Consider the following 16,887-nt stretch of genomic DNA (forward strand, 5'->3'; position numbering starts at 1 on the left):
TCTGCGTGAAGCTTCGGAAACATTTAGGAGGAACTAAACGCGAAAATTGTTCGAGGATTTCCTGTCGCGAATGACGCGCTGTTCTATCGGAGCCGCAATATATAGCAAATATATATTGCATTATATATAGAACACTGACATCCCGCCGAGACGCACTGTTAGCGCCGACCGAAGATCGTGTCACTCCCCTGCGCCGGGCTGACGAGCTCCAAGTGGAGCGAAACAGCTGTCCTCGGCTGGGAGTGCACGATCAAATTGTAAACGTACGCTCAACGTGCAGCCACAGAGCTTCGGCTATTTTTCTTTTGTATATAGCGTTATGTTATATCAGCATGATGACAGCAGCATAGATGTCGTTTTTTTCCAGTTGAGTTCTACGGCCAGGCGGACATCATTTCGAAGAAAGCGTGCAACTACAAGACGACTATAATTAACTAAAATTCATTAATTAACTTTTTAATTAGGGGATTCCAGGCAAAAGCGAGATGGCAGATTGAGAGCCTATCCTCGTTGAACACTATTCCAGTTTTAACAAATCCTGAAACACGCCACGTGCGCTCAAGTATCCGTCCCCGAATTTCGGTATGCAAATGAGCCGAAACCGACTAAGTGCACCTGAAGAGCGCATCACCCACGCGGACGGAGGCTTATGTGGCCAGCTGCGCGGCACCTACTCCAATTATCTCTACCACTCCAAATCACGTGGCCCTCTGACGTGAAATTTTCATAATTGTCCATGTTGTCATACTACCAGGGGACTGTTTAAGAAGCGTAGGATTCTTGATATCTGGATGCTATATGACTGTAAGCTGTCTACTACATATCGAATAGCTGTTAAATAACATAATAAGACGTTCTTGTCACTATTCCAACTTTTAACCTCAGCCCCTCACTATCCGATCCGGCCTGGTCCTAACTGGGTTACGCCACGCGTACTACGTACAAATTATGGCAAGCTGACCTTAGATGTTACATCGTCCCGACTGTTAAATTGCACCGAAAATGCGAAGCAACTGTAGCTATGAGTGACGTACAGACTAAGTGAGGACAGCAGGAGAGAGTGTGGTACAGAAGGGTTAATATGCATATAAGATGGCAAGGAATCAGGCAAGCTGGTGATGACGTACGGCTCGCGTCAAGGTTAACTTGAACATCGCTCCAGTCTGAGAAGCGGGAAGAGAGCAACCCTGGCAGCGCCTCTCAGAGAACGACGTTTTATCACACAGGGGTGGGATCCAATGTATTGATCAGTAGACGAACGCGTGCTGGGCGAGCGCAATGCATCCTGGACAGGTTCTGGTCGCACGTCACAGCAAACGTCAAGGCACACGTGACCTTAAAAATGGCGGCGCCCATGATCGGCGGCCAATCCGCTTGTGAACAATGCGGTTGTTGTTTCTGCGCAACGTTTTGGATGTTTTTCCATCACGGTAATTATTTTTATCCGATAGTCTCGCAGTAAAACGCACAGTTTTGCACATAAGGCCTCGTATTGTTGACGATGATGACCGCGCATTAAGACTCATTGAGTTGATGCGATGTACTTAAACTAGGGAGAAATGGGCTACCATGTTTCAGAAAAAGCACCGCATAGTTTACGCTGGCAAAATACGTTCATCTCTTGGCGTTATGACGATGGAAATATGTCGGTAAGCGGCAAAACGACATGTAAACAAAGTCACATGACCTCAAAATGACGTTTTCTATGACGTGCGACCAGGACAGGGTGACAGTTTTGTCAAAAGCACCCGCTTGAGGGTAGTTACAACAATGGCGAGTTTGTGTCAACCCTGTCTTTTATCACAACGACGGTCACACCCTCTATAGGCGTGTTCAACTGAAGGAAGAGAAATCCAGTCAGTCAGCCTCTCGAAATATTACTGCGCCGCAGATAGGATGACCGGGCACAAAGATGTCACTCTCCCTCCTCCGCCAGATCATATAATCCATCACACTCACTCTCCCGCGCTATAGTGTCCCCTTATCTCCAACGGCGTATGTATCGACGACTGACTTTTCCTTCTTAAGTTGAACTCGACTACAACTGTAAACACCCTCCGCCCTTATTTCTACTACGCACCACCAGGGACCGCAGGCCGGAATGGCGTTAAAGTTAACTCTTATGCGAGCTGTACATCCGCAATGAGCGCTGAGACGATGGTGTCCTTTGTTTTCTGTCTCTCAGTCCCAGGTTTGATTATAGAGATCAGAATGCGTCCTGGGCCGACTTCAGACGGAACTGTGCCGACATACATCTGGAGAGTCTTCCGGGAAAACCCGGGGAGAACCTCAGAGAGCACAGCCGGTGCCGAGATTAGAAACCGCGTCCCGTCCCAGTCTTGGCATGCTAGATGGTCATCTGGAAGTAACTGGAAGTTGACTCTCCCACCTGGCTGCCACTGTGGTGCTCTTGAGGATCTGGAGCATATTCTTCTTCATTGCCCCCACTACCAACCTTGCCGGACCGCACTCTCCGAGTCTCTTCGACAGCTGGACTCTCGCCCCTTCTCCCTATCGAAATTGCTTGGTCCCTGGCCCAATCCAGCACAGCAACGCTCTGCGCTCAAAGCTCTTTTGACATTTCTGGACACCATCGGACTTCGATCTTTATTGTGAAGGGACTCGTTATTTTTATTCCCCACATCCCCACCAGCAATTGGGTACAGTATCACCTCTGGTGATGAACCTCCCCACTTTCCGAAGTCAGAGTAAAGTTGTTGTTGTCGTAAGTAATTGTTGCCCAGACTCTGACTTTTCACATCATCGAAGATAATCATCCTAACCACTACTCGTATACTCGAGCTGGTAGAGGCGCTTCGTCATGAAAGCGTCACTTACTGCCGAAAAACATACACCGGGTAAATTTTGCCTCATTCGGTTTTAATCGAAAAACATCGAATACAGAAGGACATTCCAGGACATGACAGAGATAAATTGCTGCACGTGCCCAGCAAGTTGTTGACGCATATCAGAAAACCATACAGAAATGCGATGGCTGTGAAACATGTCCGTTTACTATTTCGTTAGCTGTAAAACGCCATCGCAGCGAATAATGTCACGTTGATTGACCGTCCTACGGAAATTACATGGGATTTCCATTCGCCGATAACCGTCGGGTAAACTGTGTACACTCCAGGAAAATCATCGAAAAACGCCGATTTCGTGGAAGTCAATAAACATCGTAAAAACATACACCGAATCCGCCCAAAAATAAAAACGGAAAACGCGGAGCCCTACTTATTGCTGAAGTCCATCTACCAGAAGTTAAAAACCGCGTGAGAACTGTACGACCGTGGTTGTGCGCGTTTCACTACGATTTAGAGAAGCGAAAGGATTAAAGGAGCAGTGAATGCCTCCCTTTAAAAAGTTTGTTTTTTGGCTGCGGTGGATTGTGCAGCAAAATACTACGCGTTCCCATACAAAAACAACGGTTGTAGCTGACATGTGACGGGTACCAGTATGACCAGTACACCCTCCAGACTAATCCCATGAAATCCTTCAGTGGTCCTGTAAGAGAATGCTAGTATGCTAGTGCTAGTGTGCCAGTATATTGAAACTGTATTGAAATTGTATCGAACCCGTACTATACAAGTTTACTTGGTCATGTTAGATATCCTGATCAGTATGTGCCAAATGGTTGCTGTTTAGTGTATTCGTCCTTGGTTTTCAGCAATAACTTCATCGCTCTACTTACCTGTTTCTTGTTACAGCTGAACGAGTAGGGCCGGTTTCACTTCTTGACGTTTTCCGTGTCCGTATTTTTGGCGGAGCCGAAACGGACTCATTCCCAAGCAGCACAATGTAATGAAAGTCGAGTGCAATAGGGGTGGACGGGTAGGGGGAAGACCTTGAACAGACTCGTGAAACTAAGCAACATTGATAAGACACATACCGTCCACCCGTATTGCACTCGACTTTCAGTACAGTGTGCTGCTTGGGTTGGAACCCAAGGGGCTCGATCGCCCTTAGGTTCTATTTTTGAAGCGAACGGACGAAAAAGGTGTTAGTGTGAAATTGGGGGGGGGGGGTATGTTCATTGAAAAAAGAAAGAGAAACAATAGTCAGGCGTAGGCGGACTTGCTATTCCTTGCTAATGCTTATAACAGAATGTGCCTACGTTATGGCTGATATTCCCGTGACAGCGATGACAATGTAAATTGGTAAAAGAACCTAAGATATAATACAGTCTTGTAGTCCCAGTATGCGTTGTAGTGCCGTGAGGTAATAGTTGTTCATGACTATAGCGTTAAGGTAAGTTGGATAAACTTTATCAATGTCATCGTTGTCACAGGCATATCAGTCATAAGGTAGGCACATTCAGTTATAAACATCATGTTTATAATAAGGACAATCCATCTATCCATTATCTCTTAGCGTTTAAATCGTTTAAATGGTCTCTTACCCCAAGCTGCATGTCGTACTTTTCTTAAAGGTTAATTCTATGTGTTGTAATTGTACTTGTAACCTCATTTGATGTTCAGAGCACTTGATGTAACTCTGCTTTGTTGTCATGGTCTACTGACTTGCTGACTGCGGATTGCATCACAGGCTTGACCCAGCAATCCTTTTAATTACATTGTACGCAATTCTACTGTTGCAAACAAAGACGACTTCTTTTTCCACAACTTGCACCTCTGTCACATGGGCAGTCTTCAATGATGATTGGAACCAATGGCCAAAGAACGCGCGCGTGATGGCGCTGCCCTCATATTCAGGGTCGGTTGGTTTCAAAGGTGATTGAAGGCTGCTCATGTTACAAGGCTATTACAATCATACACTCAACCAAACGCAGTGAACACTAGAAGCTTAAAAGGCGGCGAACATCATTAGCTAAATGAACTAGCCACAGTCACTAGAAGTTCGCGTAGGTGATTAAGTTGTCGACGAAAGCCAAGGCCACATCGTAGCAAAACTGGTACTGGACCTGTAAAGGAGGAACCCATGAGTTTTCGTGACATTTTGACATATTTCGTCACCTTTCTTACGCTAACATTGCCCCAAGACAAAGAAAAGCGCTGTTAGGCCTGTTCTCTCGGTAACAGTTCTTGTAACATCAGAGCGAGGCGTCAAGTAGAATGATAAACTCAGGCAACGTCTGCGACCTCTGCTTTACGATATTATATCCCCCTAAATAAATATTACCAGCTCTCGCACGAACTCTGTTCGACTTCTTCGAATGGTCTGCACGCTTTGAAAGACATCCACCATTTGTTTTGTCTTCATTCGTTTCCAGATGATACTCGAAGCGCAGAAGAGTCCACTCGCAAGACATCCGTCCCTGCATAACACGTACGAAAGGTGAGTTATCATTATAACGATCATCCCAGCGGGATTCCTGATAGGGAACTCACGTGCACTGAATGACTAGCACAGTGTTGGGCGATCGAGTCTGCCAGTCCTCTACTTGCTGAATGAGGTTCAATATGACTTCACAAGATGGCGGCACAGGGGTCGATCGCGGCCAACATTGCAGGTGGAACTGGCGCACTGCTCTAGAAGGTTGCTGGAACCACTCATCGATTATTTAAATATTCTTACTTCCTTACTTCCTTACACCGAAAAGGAAAACAACAGGTCCATTACCTCATTCTGCTCAACCCTAAAGGTTCGCACGACGATACCAGAGTTTACCGTCGTCGCTGTGTTGCAGACTGAGCAGCCATAGTTTCTCAGAGTCTGGTGAACTTCCGGCCAGAACTGGGGGCAGTTCTACAGCAATATTTAAGATAGAAACCTATTGTAATATGCAATACCTAATGTGTCCTTCCAAACCTTATCTCCCGGATTCAGGTTGTCCAAAGTGACGATGGTTGTCGTCTTGCTCATCGAGACCATTTGCCAAAAGTCCCCGACCGTGTCTGGTCTCGGGAACTGAGTCACCAGGAACGCGTTGCGGCGTCTGTAACCCTGCAAAATAGTCTCAGTGATTATTCCGAAACAAAAGAGATTTCCTACTGGACGAGGTAGTCTTACATCAACATAGACGGCGTTGATGTAGTCGGTACGACCAGAACCTTGCGGAGGGCACAGGAGGAATCGTTTGGAGTCGCCTGTAAAAATCCACGGCGAATCTTGGAGGAAGGCATGGGAAGATTTTTGAACACTGCTGTCTGTGTCAGAACCGAGGAATTGTACTAAGTTTTAAGTTTAGTTCAGCAGTCGCTTAACCCGGTTATAACGCGATTTAGAAGAGTCATAAACGGGAATACAGTAGGTGTACGGGATTATACAAACAAATGCGTGGTATGGGATTCAATAGAGCACAAGGTTATAGGGACCTCTATTGACATGCTTCAGTGCTCCGTCACGGACCACGGATTTTACCTGCCAGAACGTCACGTCTTTGATTTTTCCCGACGTTTTCGTAGCTGAGGGCGCTGTTGTAGGTTTCGTTACGTCGATATATTGGTCTGTTGAGTTCCTGCAAGAGGGAGGATTAAAAAAACCTTTAATGTACTCGTAGGCACGGATATTCAACACTTAATTCCGCTTATAACGATGTGCTCCTGACCTCAAACTCGTCTTCAATTATGCTTTTCCTCGAATCACTATTTGGAACTCTGAGTTCCTGCGCTCGCTTCCTGAAGTCTGTGACGCTTATCGAATGGCACGTTTTACAAAGGGCCTCGATCGCACGGTGCGCAAAGACGTACTGGTCCTATTCGGGAGACAGAGGGACGATGATGATATATAATATTCTCTGTTATACTCAGTCTAAGTCGCCGTAGTCATACCAATGACTCAACTAAGTTGGCCCGACATTGTCGCATAGCATCTAAGTGAGAGAAGACGTCCAACTGCTTCTGGGCTTCTGCTTGGTCTAGCACGCTGTCCATTAGAATGAAAGTACCGGTTGCACCAGTGCCTGCACTGCAATACATGGTGGGGACTCAACAACGGAATATTATATAGATATTGTCCAATTTATGTCAATAACTCACCTGCAGTGGACGATGATTGGAGAGTCTTCATGATGAAAGCCCCTTACCCGTTTCATAAATGAACATATGGCATCCAGACAAGTGGGAACGCCATGTTCGGGCCAACTGGTGAAGTGGAAGTGCAGGAGATGTCGGCGCTCCTTTTCCTACAATGAAGCAGACGTGAAGCGCTATCCGTATGGGTTGTGTACTAATGGGTACGCGACCATTTCAATTGTAACATGCTTCTACTTGCCCTTGACATAGCGAACTCTCTTATAACGAAGTCATCCGTGGTGTCGGTCTGATGGAGCCTGACTTCAATATCGCCGTATTGCTCCACTGATGCTGGCCAATACTTGACGCAATTTACCTATGTTGTAGACAACAACAAGACCTACATGAATGGCGATGATCAGGTGATTCCTCGCAACACCGCTACGTCGTAAGAAATATTGATGAGCTATGCATTATCAGGAAGAAGTGTTTGATATATTGAATACCACCAGACTGGTAAGCGTGACGATCTTGCAGCTACCAGATTCCCACACCATGCGCCAGAAGTCGGTGACCGTTGCGAGAGTTGGACCTTAGAATGATTAAAGTATTTTGTCCAGCATAACACTACACAACACAAATATATATTGCGAACTATAGGATTAGTAATACGATGGTATGGTCCGCATATAACGATCTGTGTGGAATAATTGAGGAACACGAAATAAACCTGAATGGCATCACAAAAATTCTGACCCACCTTGTGTTGCAATGTACCTTCTATCGTTATTGTAACCCTAAAAAAAGAAGCCATTCACTGACACAACGTTTCCATGAAATGTAAAGCTGAATACTCACAGTAACATAATTTGCGTTGATATAATCCGACCAACCGTCTGGGAGCTCTGACAAAATAACGCGCGAATGGTCGTCTGGAAAGTAAGGTAAATTTCGTACTATATGTGAGCGTTCTTTATCGGAAGATACTTATTGAGTTGTTTTCAATGCTGTCTTCAGGACACATGGCAGACTCACATGGCAGAATGTTCCCATATCGATTCTTATCTATGTTTTCTGGCCTTTCTGCAACTTCGCACGGATGCAGCTCACACGAGTCAATAGCCTGCCAACAGTGTGCCATAAAACTTGCTATATATCCACTTTTATATGTGTGTTCGGCATACCATGTACTCCTCCTTGAGCGTGCCGTTTGCCTCAGAGTTGATGATATGCGTCTGAAATTGTTGGACCGATATCAACGCTGCATTTCTTCCTTTTCTCCGCGGTGTATTCATGACAACGTACGCTTCTGCTTCCGGGGCATTGTGCACATAACCTGCAGATTGTTAAATGGTTGCTGAGTGTGAGGTGTGAGTGTGTGTTGATTGTGTGGCACAACATCTGGTAGCTCTTCTCAAGGTACGAGTTATTTGAAGCTTTTGTAACTCATTGCGTAGAAGGCAAGGGCGACAGACTGCGCATTCACACTAGGAATAGCTTTTAGAATGTCTCCGAAAGACAGTGTTTCAGGTCTCGCTCACTACATCGTTCGCCTCACTCCTTATTTTATTACTTTCAAGTTAAGTAAAGTTGTGTTAGTTGCTAAAAGCGAAAGTCATACCTGCAGAGGGTATGCCCAGAACCTCATTCATGGCAAAAGGTGCTAGTGTAGTTTTCAGTTCAGCGGACATGTTTCGCCTGCGTCTGCTGGACATGGAGAACAGGCGGTGAAAACACTTCAGAGTGGTGTTGTAGTCATGCGCAGAACTACATTAGTCAATTCTTACCTGTGGTAGTATAACGCCGTTGCTGAAATGGCTAATATGAGAAGAACGCTGACCACTACTGCCACGATGGTTTCTCTGTCTGGCCTAGGGCTGACTGCAGTAGAAAAGGGAAGATAAACTATGTGGAATGGAGTAAGGATCAGCACGTCCCACTGAACGATGAAACATTTCTCTATTCTGATTCCTCTATGTTGAACATAGCTAATACATCGAATCGCATTCAGTCATAGAGTTTCAGTCATTGGATTCATTCATGCATTGGATGCATTCAGTCAGTGGATTTGCATGATGAACCCGTACGTACCTGACGGTTTGGTGCTGACCTCTTTGCACTCAGCAGGTCCAAAACCTGCACTTGTGCTTGCTTGTATGCACACATTGTAACTGGAACCCGGGAACAGGGACTTCAGGTCATGCCATACGATGGAGGTATTCAGCAAGACAGGAGAGTAAGGACGACTTGCATTCAGCAGCTCCGCGTTGTATGAGTGCACCAACGATATGTTCAGCTGCAGGCAAGTTACAATAGATTGCAATAGATACAGCACGATTGTCAGAAGGGCTCCTGTGTGATCTCTAAACATTCATCTTCGTCATCCTTCACCATCTTCTCCCCCTCAAGCAATGGGACAGGGTGCTGCCTCAGCGGCGAAGCATCCCACTACATCATTATTGCGTATTTGTTGTTGTTGTTGTTGTTGTCACCCTCAAAATCATCTACAATACTTTAAGCTTATAGGTGAGTAACGCAGGTGCGCTTTCGGTAGCACGGTGTCCACTTTAAACGTTTATTACACTGTACGGACGGTTTGCTCATTATCGCTTTATTACATGTCTACTCTTAGGAATCTCCTGCTACAGTGGTGACTTTTCTGTTAGATTAAAGGCACCTATAGAAGGTTGTGAGATGGGGTAGTTCGCACATATTCAATTTGAGTCTAAATAGCCACATTCACAAGGGACTAGCAAGACGCAGACAACACCACACATAGCTAAAACTCTCAACTATCAGACATTCACTCTTTACACATGTATATGTAAATGCACAATGAACTGCTCTCGTCACTTCTAGGGTTTGTAGTTTTCGGCATTTTCATTCAAACTAATTCGGGGGGTGTTTATGGGCATATGATTCAGGAAAAATCAGATTCTTTCGGCATCTATATTCAGCCCCGAAAATAAATGCCCGAATGCGGGCATCTGTTCAGTACTCCACGTAAGTCTTGGTGGCTTGAGCGTGTTTTAACGGGCTTAAGAAACGAAAACAAGGGTCAGTCTAAGTGGTTACTGGAGGGTGTAGAGAGGAGTTCAAAGAGTACAAAGTCGAGCTAGAAGGATAGGGAGTGAGTGATCGGCTTTTGGATCTGTTTGCGATTTCCGAACATTCCCTGCCAGTAGTAAGTGACAGACAGGGACTGCAGTCAACACTACAAGGCCTCTAGACACGATTAATGAGTAATTAGAGCTAATTGGGAACCCCCACAGTAGTCAGCATCATCCAGTGAGTCATCACATGAATTGGGGAGCATCTAACTCGTGTCCAGACCATCCTGTGTGTTGGTGGCAACCTGTGTCCATAAAAAAGGGGAAAAAAAAATAGATAGATATATAGTGGAGAGATGAGTTTAGTCAAAGATAAATGACGCCATCTTGAAGAAACTGGTCCGAAACGGCCGCTGGCCATCGCTGGGCGACAGAGCACAGAGGCAGGTTGGAAAGCATCACACCAGGTGGCGCCACCGTCTGGACATCCTGTGACGTCAGCTGTGACGTCACCATGGCATGTCTGGGCAGGTTAGGACAGCTCTGGACATGCAAAGAGAATAACACTCATATAATACAGAGGAATGCAAACTGCTGTGAAAGCAAGAGTAAATATGCTAACAAGGGACACAATCAATAGCTATCAACAAAAGGAATCGGGCACAGAAGCAAAACAGCACACCACAACAACAGTCACGGGGAGCGAAGAACGATGCGACTGCTCCATCCGACAGCCAGGTACAGAACTGACTCGGAATGCTTTTTTCTCCTCTATAAAGCTACTCGTCTGCATGAGAGGGGGGAGAGGAGGCAACTGAGGGGTGTAGTCACATTCCGGTTTCTTCACGTTTATTCTTTGATTCACAGTAACGTGGTTGAAAGGGTGCGATCTGTCTCGTCCTTTGTTCACTGCGTCACAACTGTCAGCAGTATGTACTAACATGCCCGGTCCTTGTTACAATGATGCATCTAGCTTTGTATTTTTTGGACGTGAAAGATTCATGTTGACCATTTATGTCTTGACGATGATGCTAGCTCTACCCTGAATGGGAATAGCACTCGAACGATTCTTAATAATATTGGGATTAAATTAGTTCAGAAAGTAACCACAAGAGGGACAGATACATGACTTTATAGAGGAGAAAAAACATTGAGATTCAGTTCTGTGCCTGGCTGTTGGATGGAATGGATGCACCGTTTTGCACTCCTCGTGGCTGTCATTGTGGTGGGCTGATTTGTTGTGTAAGTAATTCTTTTGCACGTGGTAACTTTGTCCCCGCTTTCCCATTTTCATGCCCATGAATGTCAGCGCTGGTTGCTGTTGTACCTGTAAGGGCATCCCTGCCATTTTCTTCTGCCTTGGGAACGAGAGTAGCGCTGGCGTGATTCTTAATAACGTTGTCATAAAATTAGTTGAGAAAGTAACCGCTAGGGGGGTGCAGATGCGTGACTTTCTAGAGGTTAAAAAAGCATTCCGAGTCAGTTCTGTGCCTGGCTGTGGGATGGCGCAGTCGCATCGTTCTGCGCTCTCCATTGTGGTGGGCTGTTTTGCTTCTGTGCCTGATTCCTTTTGTTGACAGCTATTGATCGTGTCCCTTGTTAGCTTATTTACTGTTGTTTTCACAGCAGTTTGCATTCCTTTGTATTATGAGTGTCTTTCTCCTTGCATGTCCGTAACTGCCCTAACCTGCCCAGACATGCCATGAAAATGTCACAGCTGATGTCACAGGATGTGGGGAACTGGTGGTCAGAAGGACAGTACCACCACCTAGTGGCTTTCCAACCTGCCTCTGTGCTCCGTCGCACAGCGATGGTCAGCGGCCGTTCCGGACCGCTTTCTTCAAGATGGCGTCGTTGATCTTCAACTGAACTCCTTCTATCCACTCTAGTTTTATCTTTTTTTTCATTTATATGGACACAGGTTGCCGCCAAGACACAGAGTGGTCTAGACACGAGTTAGATGCTCTCCAATTCACGTGATAACTCACTGGATGATGATGATTACTGTGGGGGTTCAAAGTTAGCTCTCATTGATAATTAAACGTGTCTAGAGGCCTTGTAGTGTTGATGGCAGCCTGTGTCCGTCACTTACTACTCTTGACAATAACAGACCTCACAACCAGGTCATCCTTCTATGTATGACGTGTTCCGAAACATGTTCCGAAATATGGGCGCTGTCTGAAGATAATAGTGAGCATCAGTGCATCGTACGCCATCGTCTGAGCCTGTGCAAGGAATAGCTTGGTGGATCTGCGCACTGCGTGAAGCTCCATTTATGTTTTGCGCGTCCGCGGGGCCTTCAACGCTATCCCTTACGTACGCAAAGGCGATAGCGTACGATGCACTAAAGCTCTCTAATGTCAGGCTCTACATACGGTCCACAGGGGGGATTTCCTTTTCCCATTGGAAGGGTCGCAGCTGGCATGGTACTGCGTATTGGGATTTGTTTCAGAGCATTCCAAATTGAAAAAAAAAGAATCATTGGAAGGGGGGGGGGTTCGGCATATTTTGGCAAATTCCGAAAACCACAAACCCTACATGACGTCGTCCCACACGACTTTTTTAACCATCTGGTATGTAGAGCTGTGCAGTGAACTCCCAGTATGGTATGTAGATTCTTGTTCCGGTCTTTCGTAAAGATCAATCGAAGGACGCGTCACTTGCCCTGTACTGCTCGAGAACTCCACTCTTGCACAGCGGCTTCTTCCATTCTACCCTGATACTATGCTCTGTTCTGTCTGTGGCAGACAATTCTCTCGGTGGATCGGGAACTATAATGCAGGTCCGCTCCCCTCCTGGAAATAGAAGAAAGGATTTCATTGAGTTCTCAGCGCGCTTCTAATGAGATTCAGTGATGAATCAGACGGTAAATTCGTTCAATGTGTACAAGCCCAGTATTGCTCATTGAGGGAATTGGGAGTTTTGCAGAGAAGCTGCCTTCGCGACATGGTGCTCCGCCATGTTGTGTGGCGAAGACAACACCCAGGGAATAGTGCATCAGTCTCATCTCATAATTTTGTGTCTGTGTGTGAGTCCTCCTCCGCGTTGCAAAACAAAAGAAAACAACAACAACAAAAAGTCACTTGATTTCAAATCCTTGTGAATAATTCCTCAAAAGTAGAGTTCTCGTGGTAAGTTGGTATGGCTCTTCTTACTTGTGGGTATTGTTTTTGCAACGTATGCAACATATTGCACCGCACGTACGCTGGCGCTAGCCTAGAGTCACTGAAGACCTTGACAGTAGACCTCGTGTCTAAACACAACGGTTGTCGAGGAAAGGTAGGTCTTTAGTAGGCTGTCCAACTTTCCTAGAGTCATGGATGTATAGTTGCTACAAATCGTACCTCATCGATCGAATCCAGGCATTGCTGTAAAGGTCGAACAGCGTGGGAATGTTCATATTGAAGCATATTCCACGTTCATGGAAATCATTTTATATAATTCGAATGACACGGAGAAGCGAGACAGGGAACAACCATGTCCGAGTTAGAAATCAGGTAGGGGTCATGATTGATTGATTGAAAGAAAGAAAAAAATGGGGATTGTAGCAGGAAAGGAATTCCAGACACGTCCACCATCACCCACTGGAGATGTCGCGAAGCGGCGACGAACGCCACAGACAGGTCATAGCCCATCTAACAGCTTGGTGTCCCTTAAAAACTGTGTAACGGCTTGCAAAGCTGGCAGTTGAGTGCTCATTGGCCATGGGCCCAGCACCTTCTGCACTCCGAAGGGTCGATTGTCAACCCGGCCTAACGCGGCTACAAGTCTGTCACGACACTCAGAGTATCTTGGGCACGTAACTATAATATGTTCGACGTCTTCGATTGAGCCACAGACTGGACAATTAGGAGAGTTCGCCTTCCCAAGCCTGTACAGGAGTCTTGCACTGTATGGTGCATTGAGCCGGAGCCTGTGAAACAATGATGTAATCTGCCGTGGCATGGATGTTGGGAGGACCAGAGCTAGTTCGGGGTCAACCCGGTGCAGAAGGGAAGATCCAGCCTCGCCACAAAACCATTGATCTGTTGACAGCTTATGGCTCAGAGACTTTAAGGCACTCTTGGCGTCCACCTTCGTGAAGTAAACACTGCGGAATGTACTATTTCCATGTGCTTTCCGGGCGTCGTGATCGGCCGCATCATGTCCGGTGATCCCACAGTGGCCAGGTATCCACCGGAAAATCACGTCATGGCCAGCGATCACTGCTTTTTGGTGCGCTACTAGTGTGTCATTCAGTACAGGAGCTGAGAGGTGGTGTGTACCCGGTGTCATAACGGTCTGTAAAGCGGCTTTACAATCACAGAAAATCACCAATTTTCCCTGGGAAAGCGCGCACGAGATATGCTCTATGGCTAGAAGAAGAGCGTGTAGCTCTGCTGCTGTCGATGAAGTACGATGGGATAGTCGAGCACTGCGCGCAGTATTCGACGCTGGTACAACGAAGGCACAGGCGGATCCTGTAGATATTGTGGAGCCATCCGTATATACCGCCGTGCGATCATCCAGACGTTGGATCAATTCTAAGCTCAGCTGTCGCTGCATGCAAGGGGGTGAGGACTTCTTCGACGAAAGGCCTGGAACTTCTGCATTGACTCTGAGAGGCACAACACTCCACCATGGCAAAGGCGATGCTGGAATGCGTTTATATGATGGTGAGATGCCTCGGTATGGCAGAATGGCCTGGTGAAAAGTGGAATTATCTCTCTAATTAATTGCTTCAACAAGGTGGTGCCGACGATGACGCGTTGACAGTCGGATGAAGTGACGAAGTGATTCCTGAACTCTTAGAGCTGGTACCGGAGGTTCCTTCGCTTCTGCAACTGTGAGCTGGTTAGAAGCTGACCGATGAACCCCCAAGCACACTTTTAGGCTCCTTGCAACCACACTCTCGAGGATAGATTCTGAGGTGGGACACAGACCTTGTAGAAGTGGCAGGGAGTACGCCAACATCTGACGAATTAGTGAATGATGCAGACCGAGCATAGCCGTCGGAGACGCTCCCCGTCGACTGCCTGCGATGTAGCGCATGACATTAACGACGGATGTAGCTTTCTCCTTTATGCGCTGAACTTCGGCTGACCAGGACAGAGCTCTGTCCACGATGACCCCAAGGAACCTGTGATGTGTTACTCTTCGGAGGTAGGGGTCATACCGCGTTAGCATATCGTATCTTTTTCGTAGTACCCCATGTACAACGTATTGCCAGGAGTTTCTGATACGACAGCCTCGAACTCCCTGAAGATATTATAGCCCTGACAGCACTGAAGATATTGTAATTCCTTTGTCACCCTTCAAAGCTTGAGAGAGTTGACTAGGTGGGCCAGGTGCTGAAGCAGAAAATTATGTGCATTGGATCAGTCAGCACTTGGAAACTATAGTGAGATGGACAAGAGATGTGGCAGCTGTTTGCAGAGTCATTTTCAGAGCGGTATCGTGTTGAACGTAACTGCCGCAATTCTTTTGTTTGCCGCTCCATTCAGAACACGGTGACTCAGGATTGCAGATGTCGCATACCGCTACAAGTCCACTGTAGCGGACACGAAAGCGGGAATAGGAATACACCGCATTCGATAGAGATAGGACAGGCTGAACTAACATCGCGACCGCATTAGAAGACAGAGCACAAGACACATTCTGCTGATGAACCCAACATTTCACACTTCCTCGCTCGAGCCCTGGCCATTTGAGGATTAAAAACTGTTCCCCAGTTCTTCCTTACAGCAGACTATCTTGGGCACTGAAAGGATAAAAGGACAAGTGATAACGGTCCTCACCAGCACTTTGTGTTGTCACAGTAATCTCGTTGCTTGGCTTGCTCCATTGGTCAACGAGCTCGTTCTTGGCAGTCACCTGTACGTGTGTTGGAATAACAAAAATAAAAATAAAAGAGACGTGGACTGGGTGCCCCTCGTAAGCTACAGACTAAGGAATATCCACTCACAAAAACGTGATATCTAGTGTTAGGCGTGAGGTCTTGGATGGCGAAGCACTGCCGTCCGGAGCGCGTTGTCGCATTACAGTATGCTGGTGCAGGAATCTTGTCAATGGTGGACTCCGCATGTTCTGACGTCCTGTAGTATACACGATAACGCTGTAACGTTCCCGTAAGCGGTTTCGGTGGAAGCCACGAGATGGCGATCGATGTGCTCGATGCGCTGTGCGACGTCAGGTTCGTCGGCGCGTTAGGCACTGAAACGGAACACGTGATTGGTCAGCATAATCGGTACTCTTCGTTCGTTGCTTGTGCCACTTCGTCGTACCGGAAGGTCCTGTCCTGAATACTGCGAAGACTGCAGGTCCGTCCCCTGCTGTGTTCCATGCGGACAGCTCTAAACTGTAGTTGGTGAAGGGACTGAGCCCGTTGAAGGTGATAGATGTCACCGTGATGTTGTACGCACGATCCGGTCCTTTCTGCGGTGCGTTCATCCTCAGCTTTAGTTTGTAGCCCTTAATAGCGCCGTGACTAAGAGCACAGTCCGGTTCCTTCCACGTGACCGTAGCGCCCGCATCAGAGACGTCAGGGACGTTTACGTCCCTGGGGGCAGCCTCGGGTACTGGAAACAAGAAAATACGAGAAGTAAGTGCTGGACTGCAGCAACATGTTAGATAGGGTGACCGCTGGGAGACGCTACCTTCGTCAGATGTTGTTACCCTTATAGTCGCCCATTGTCCATCAGCAACAGTGTGTGCTTTCACACGAATACTGTACTCGGCAGCAGGCATCAACGAGACATTGCGTGCCGTCTGGTTTCCGGATATATTGAACATCAGGTGTTCAGGCGGAGATCTTGTACAATGGAGCAGACGTTTCGGCTCCAGACCCAGTTGATATCCTCGTATGATGCCGTTACGTATTTCGGGTGGCGTCCAGGACACTGTGTACAGCTTTGATGCCACACGGATGGCGACCAGGTTCT

The 16,887-nt window shown here is 46.8% G+C and overlaps 2 protein-coding genes and 1 long non-coding RNA gene across 4 annotated transcripts; all 3 read right to left on the bottom strand.

Annotated features, from left to right (window-relative positions):
- Window positions 1–4,532: 4,532 nt before the first annotated feature.
- Window positions 4,533–7,082, bottom strand: LOC135392628 (receptor-type tyrosine-protein phosphatase alpha-like). Of its 2 annotated transcripts, none has more exons than XM_064623345.1 (10): window positions 6,942–7,082; window positions 6,735–6,870; window positions 6,512–6,658; window positions 6,325–6,421; window positions 5,974–6,050; window positions 5,773–5,907; window positions 5,584–5,709; window positions 5,352–5,503; window positions 5,159–5,278; window positions 4,533–4,924 (listed from the first exon to the last, which is right to left on the bottom strand). In XM_064623345.1, the coding sequence occupies exons 1-10, from the start codon at window positions 6,995–6,997 to the stop codon at window positions 4,873–4,875; spliced, it is 1,098 nt and encodes a 365-aa protein (XP_064479415.1). In that variant the 5' UTR covers window positions 6,998–7,082; the 3' UTR covers window positions 4,533–4,872. The 2 variants fall into 2 exon arrangements, with proteins under 2 accessions (XP_064479415.1, XP_064479414.1); XM_064623344.1 differs by having other exon boundaries at window positions 5,143–5,278.
- Window positions 7,083–7,131: 49 nt separating this feature from the next.
- Window positions 7,132–9,350, bottom strand: LOC135390522 (receptor-type tyrosine-protein phosphatase kappa-like). Its single transcript, XM_064620215.1, has 9 exons — window positions 9,009–9,350; window positions 8,705–8,798; window positions 8,539–8,624; window positions 8,102–8,253; window positions 7,953–8,040; window positions 7,776–7,849; window positions 7,678–7,714; window positions 7,424–7,509; window positions 7,132–7,293 (listed from the first exon to the last, which is right to left on the bottom strand). The coding sequence occupies exons 1-9, from the start codon at window positions 9,286–9,288 to the stop codon at window positions 7,132–7,134; spliced, it is 1,059 nt and encodes a 352-aa protein (XP_064476285.1). The 5' UTR covers window positions 9,289–9,350.
- Window positions 9,351–15,738: 6,388 nt separating this feature from the next.
- Window positions 15,739–16,514, bottom strand: LOC135392629 (uncharacterized). The gene is made up of 3 exons (XR_010422182.1): window positions 16,231–16,514; window positions 15,912–16,159; window positions 15,739–15,820 (listed from the first exon to the last, which is right to left on the bottom strand). It is a non-coding gene; the product is annotated as an uncharacterized LOC135392629 (long non-coding RNA).
- Window positions 16,515–16,887: the final 373 nt, after the last annotated feature.

The sequence above is a fragment of the Ornithodoros turicata genome, chromosome 4 (assembly GCF_037126465.1).
Source record: "Ornithodoros turicata isolate Travis chromosome 4, ASM3712646v1, whole genome shotgun sequence".
NCBI classification, from domain to species: Eukaryota; Metazoa; Arthropoda; class Arachnida; order Ixodida; family Argasidae; genus Ornithodoros; species Ornithodoros turicata.

What these genes read in the sequence shown, in the direction of transcription:
- LOC135392628 (XM_064623344.1), bottom strand. Translation starts at nt 6,997, where the DNA reads ATGAAACGGGTAAGGGGCTTTCATCATGAAGACTCTCCAATCATCGTC. An exon ending in CCAATCATCGTCCACTGCAG is followed by an intron (nt 6,871 to 6,941) that starts GTGAGTTATTGA and finishes CATGTATTGCAG; the next exon opens with TGCAGGCACTGGTGCAACCG. An exon ending in TTAGGGTTGAGCAGAATGAG is followed by an intron (nt 5,504 to 5,583) that starts GTAATGGACCTG and finishes GAGTGGTTCCAG; the next exon opens with CAACCTTCTAGAGCAGTGCG.
- LOC135390522 (XM_064620215.1), bottom strand. Translation starts at nt 9,288, where the DNA reads ATGTTTAGAGATCACACAGGAGCCCTTCTGACAATCGTGCTGTATCTA. An exon ending in ACGGCGTTATACTACCACAG is followed by an intron (nt 8,625 to 8,704) that starts GTAAGAATTGAC and finishes CTCCATGTCCAG; the next exon opens with CAGACGCAGGCGAAACATGT. An exon ending in CGCTCAAGGAGGAGTACATG is followed by an intron (nt 8,041 to 8,101) that starts GTATGCCGAACA and finishes CACTGTTGGCAG; the next exon opens with GCTATTGACTCGTGTGAGCT.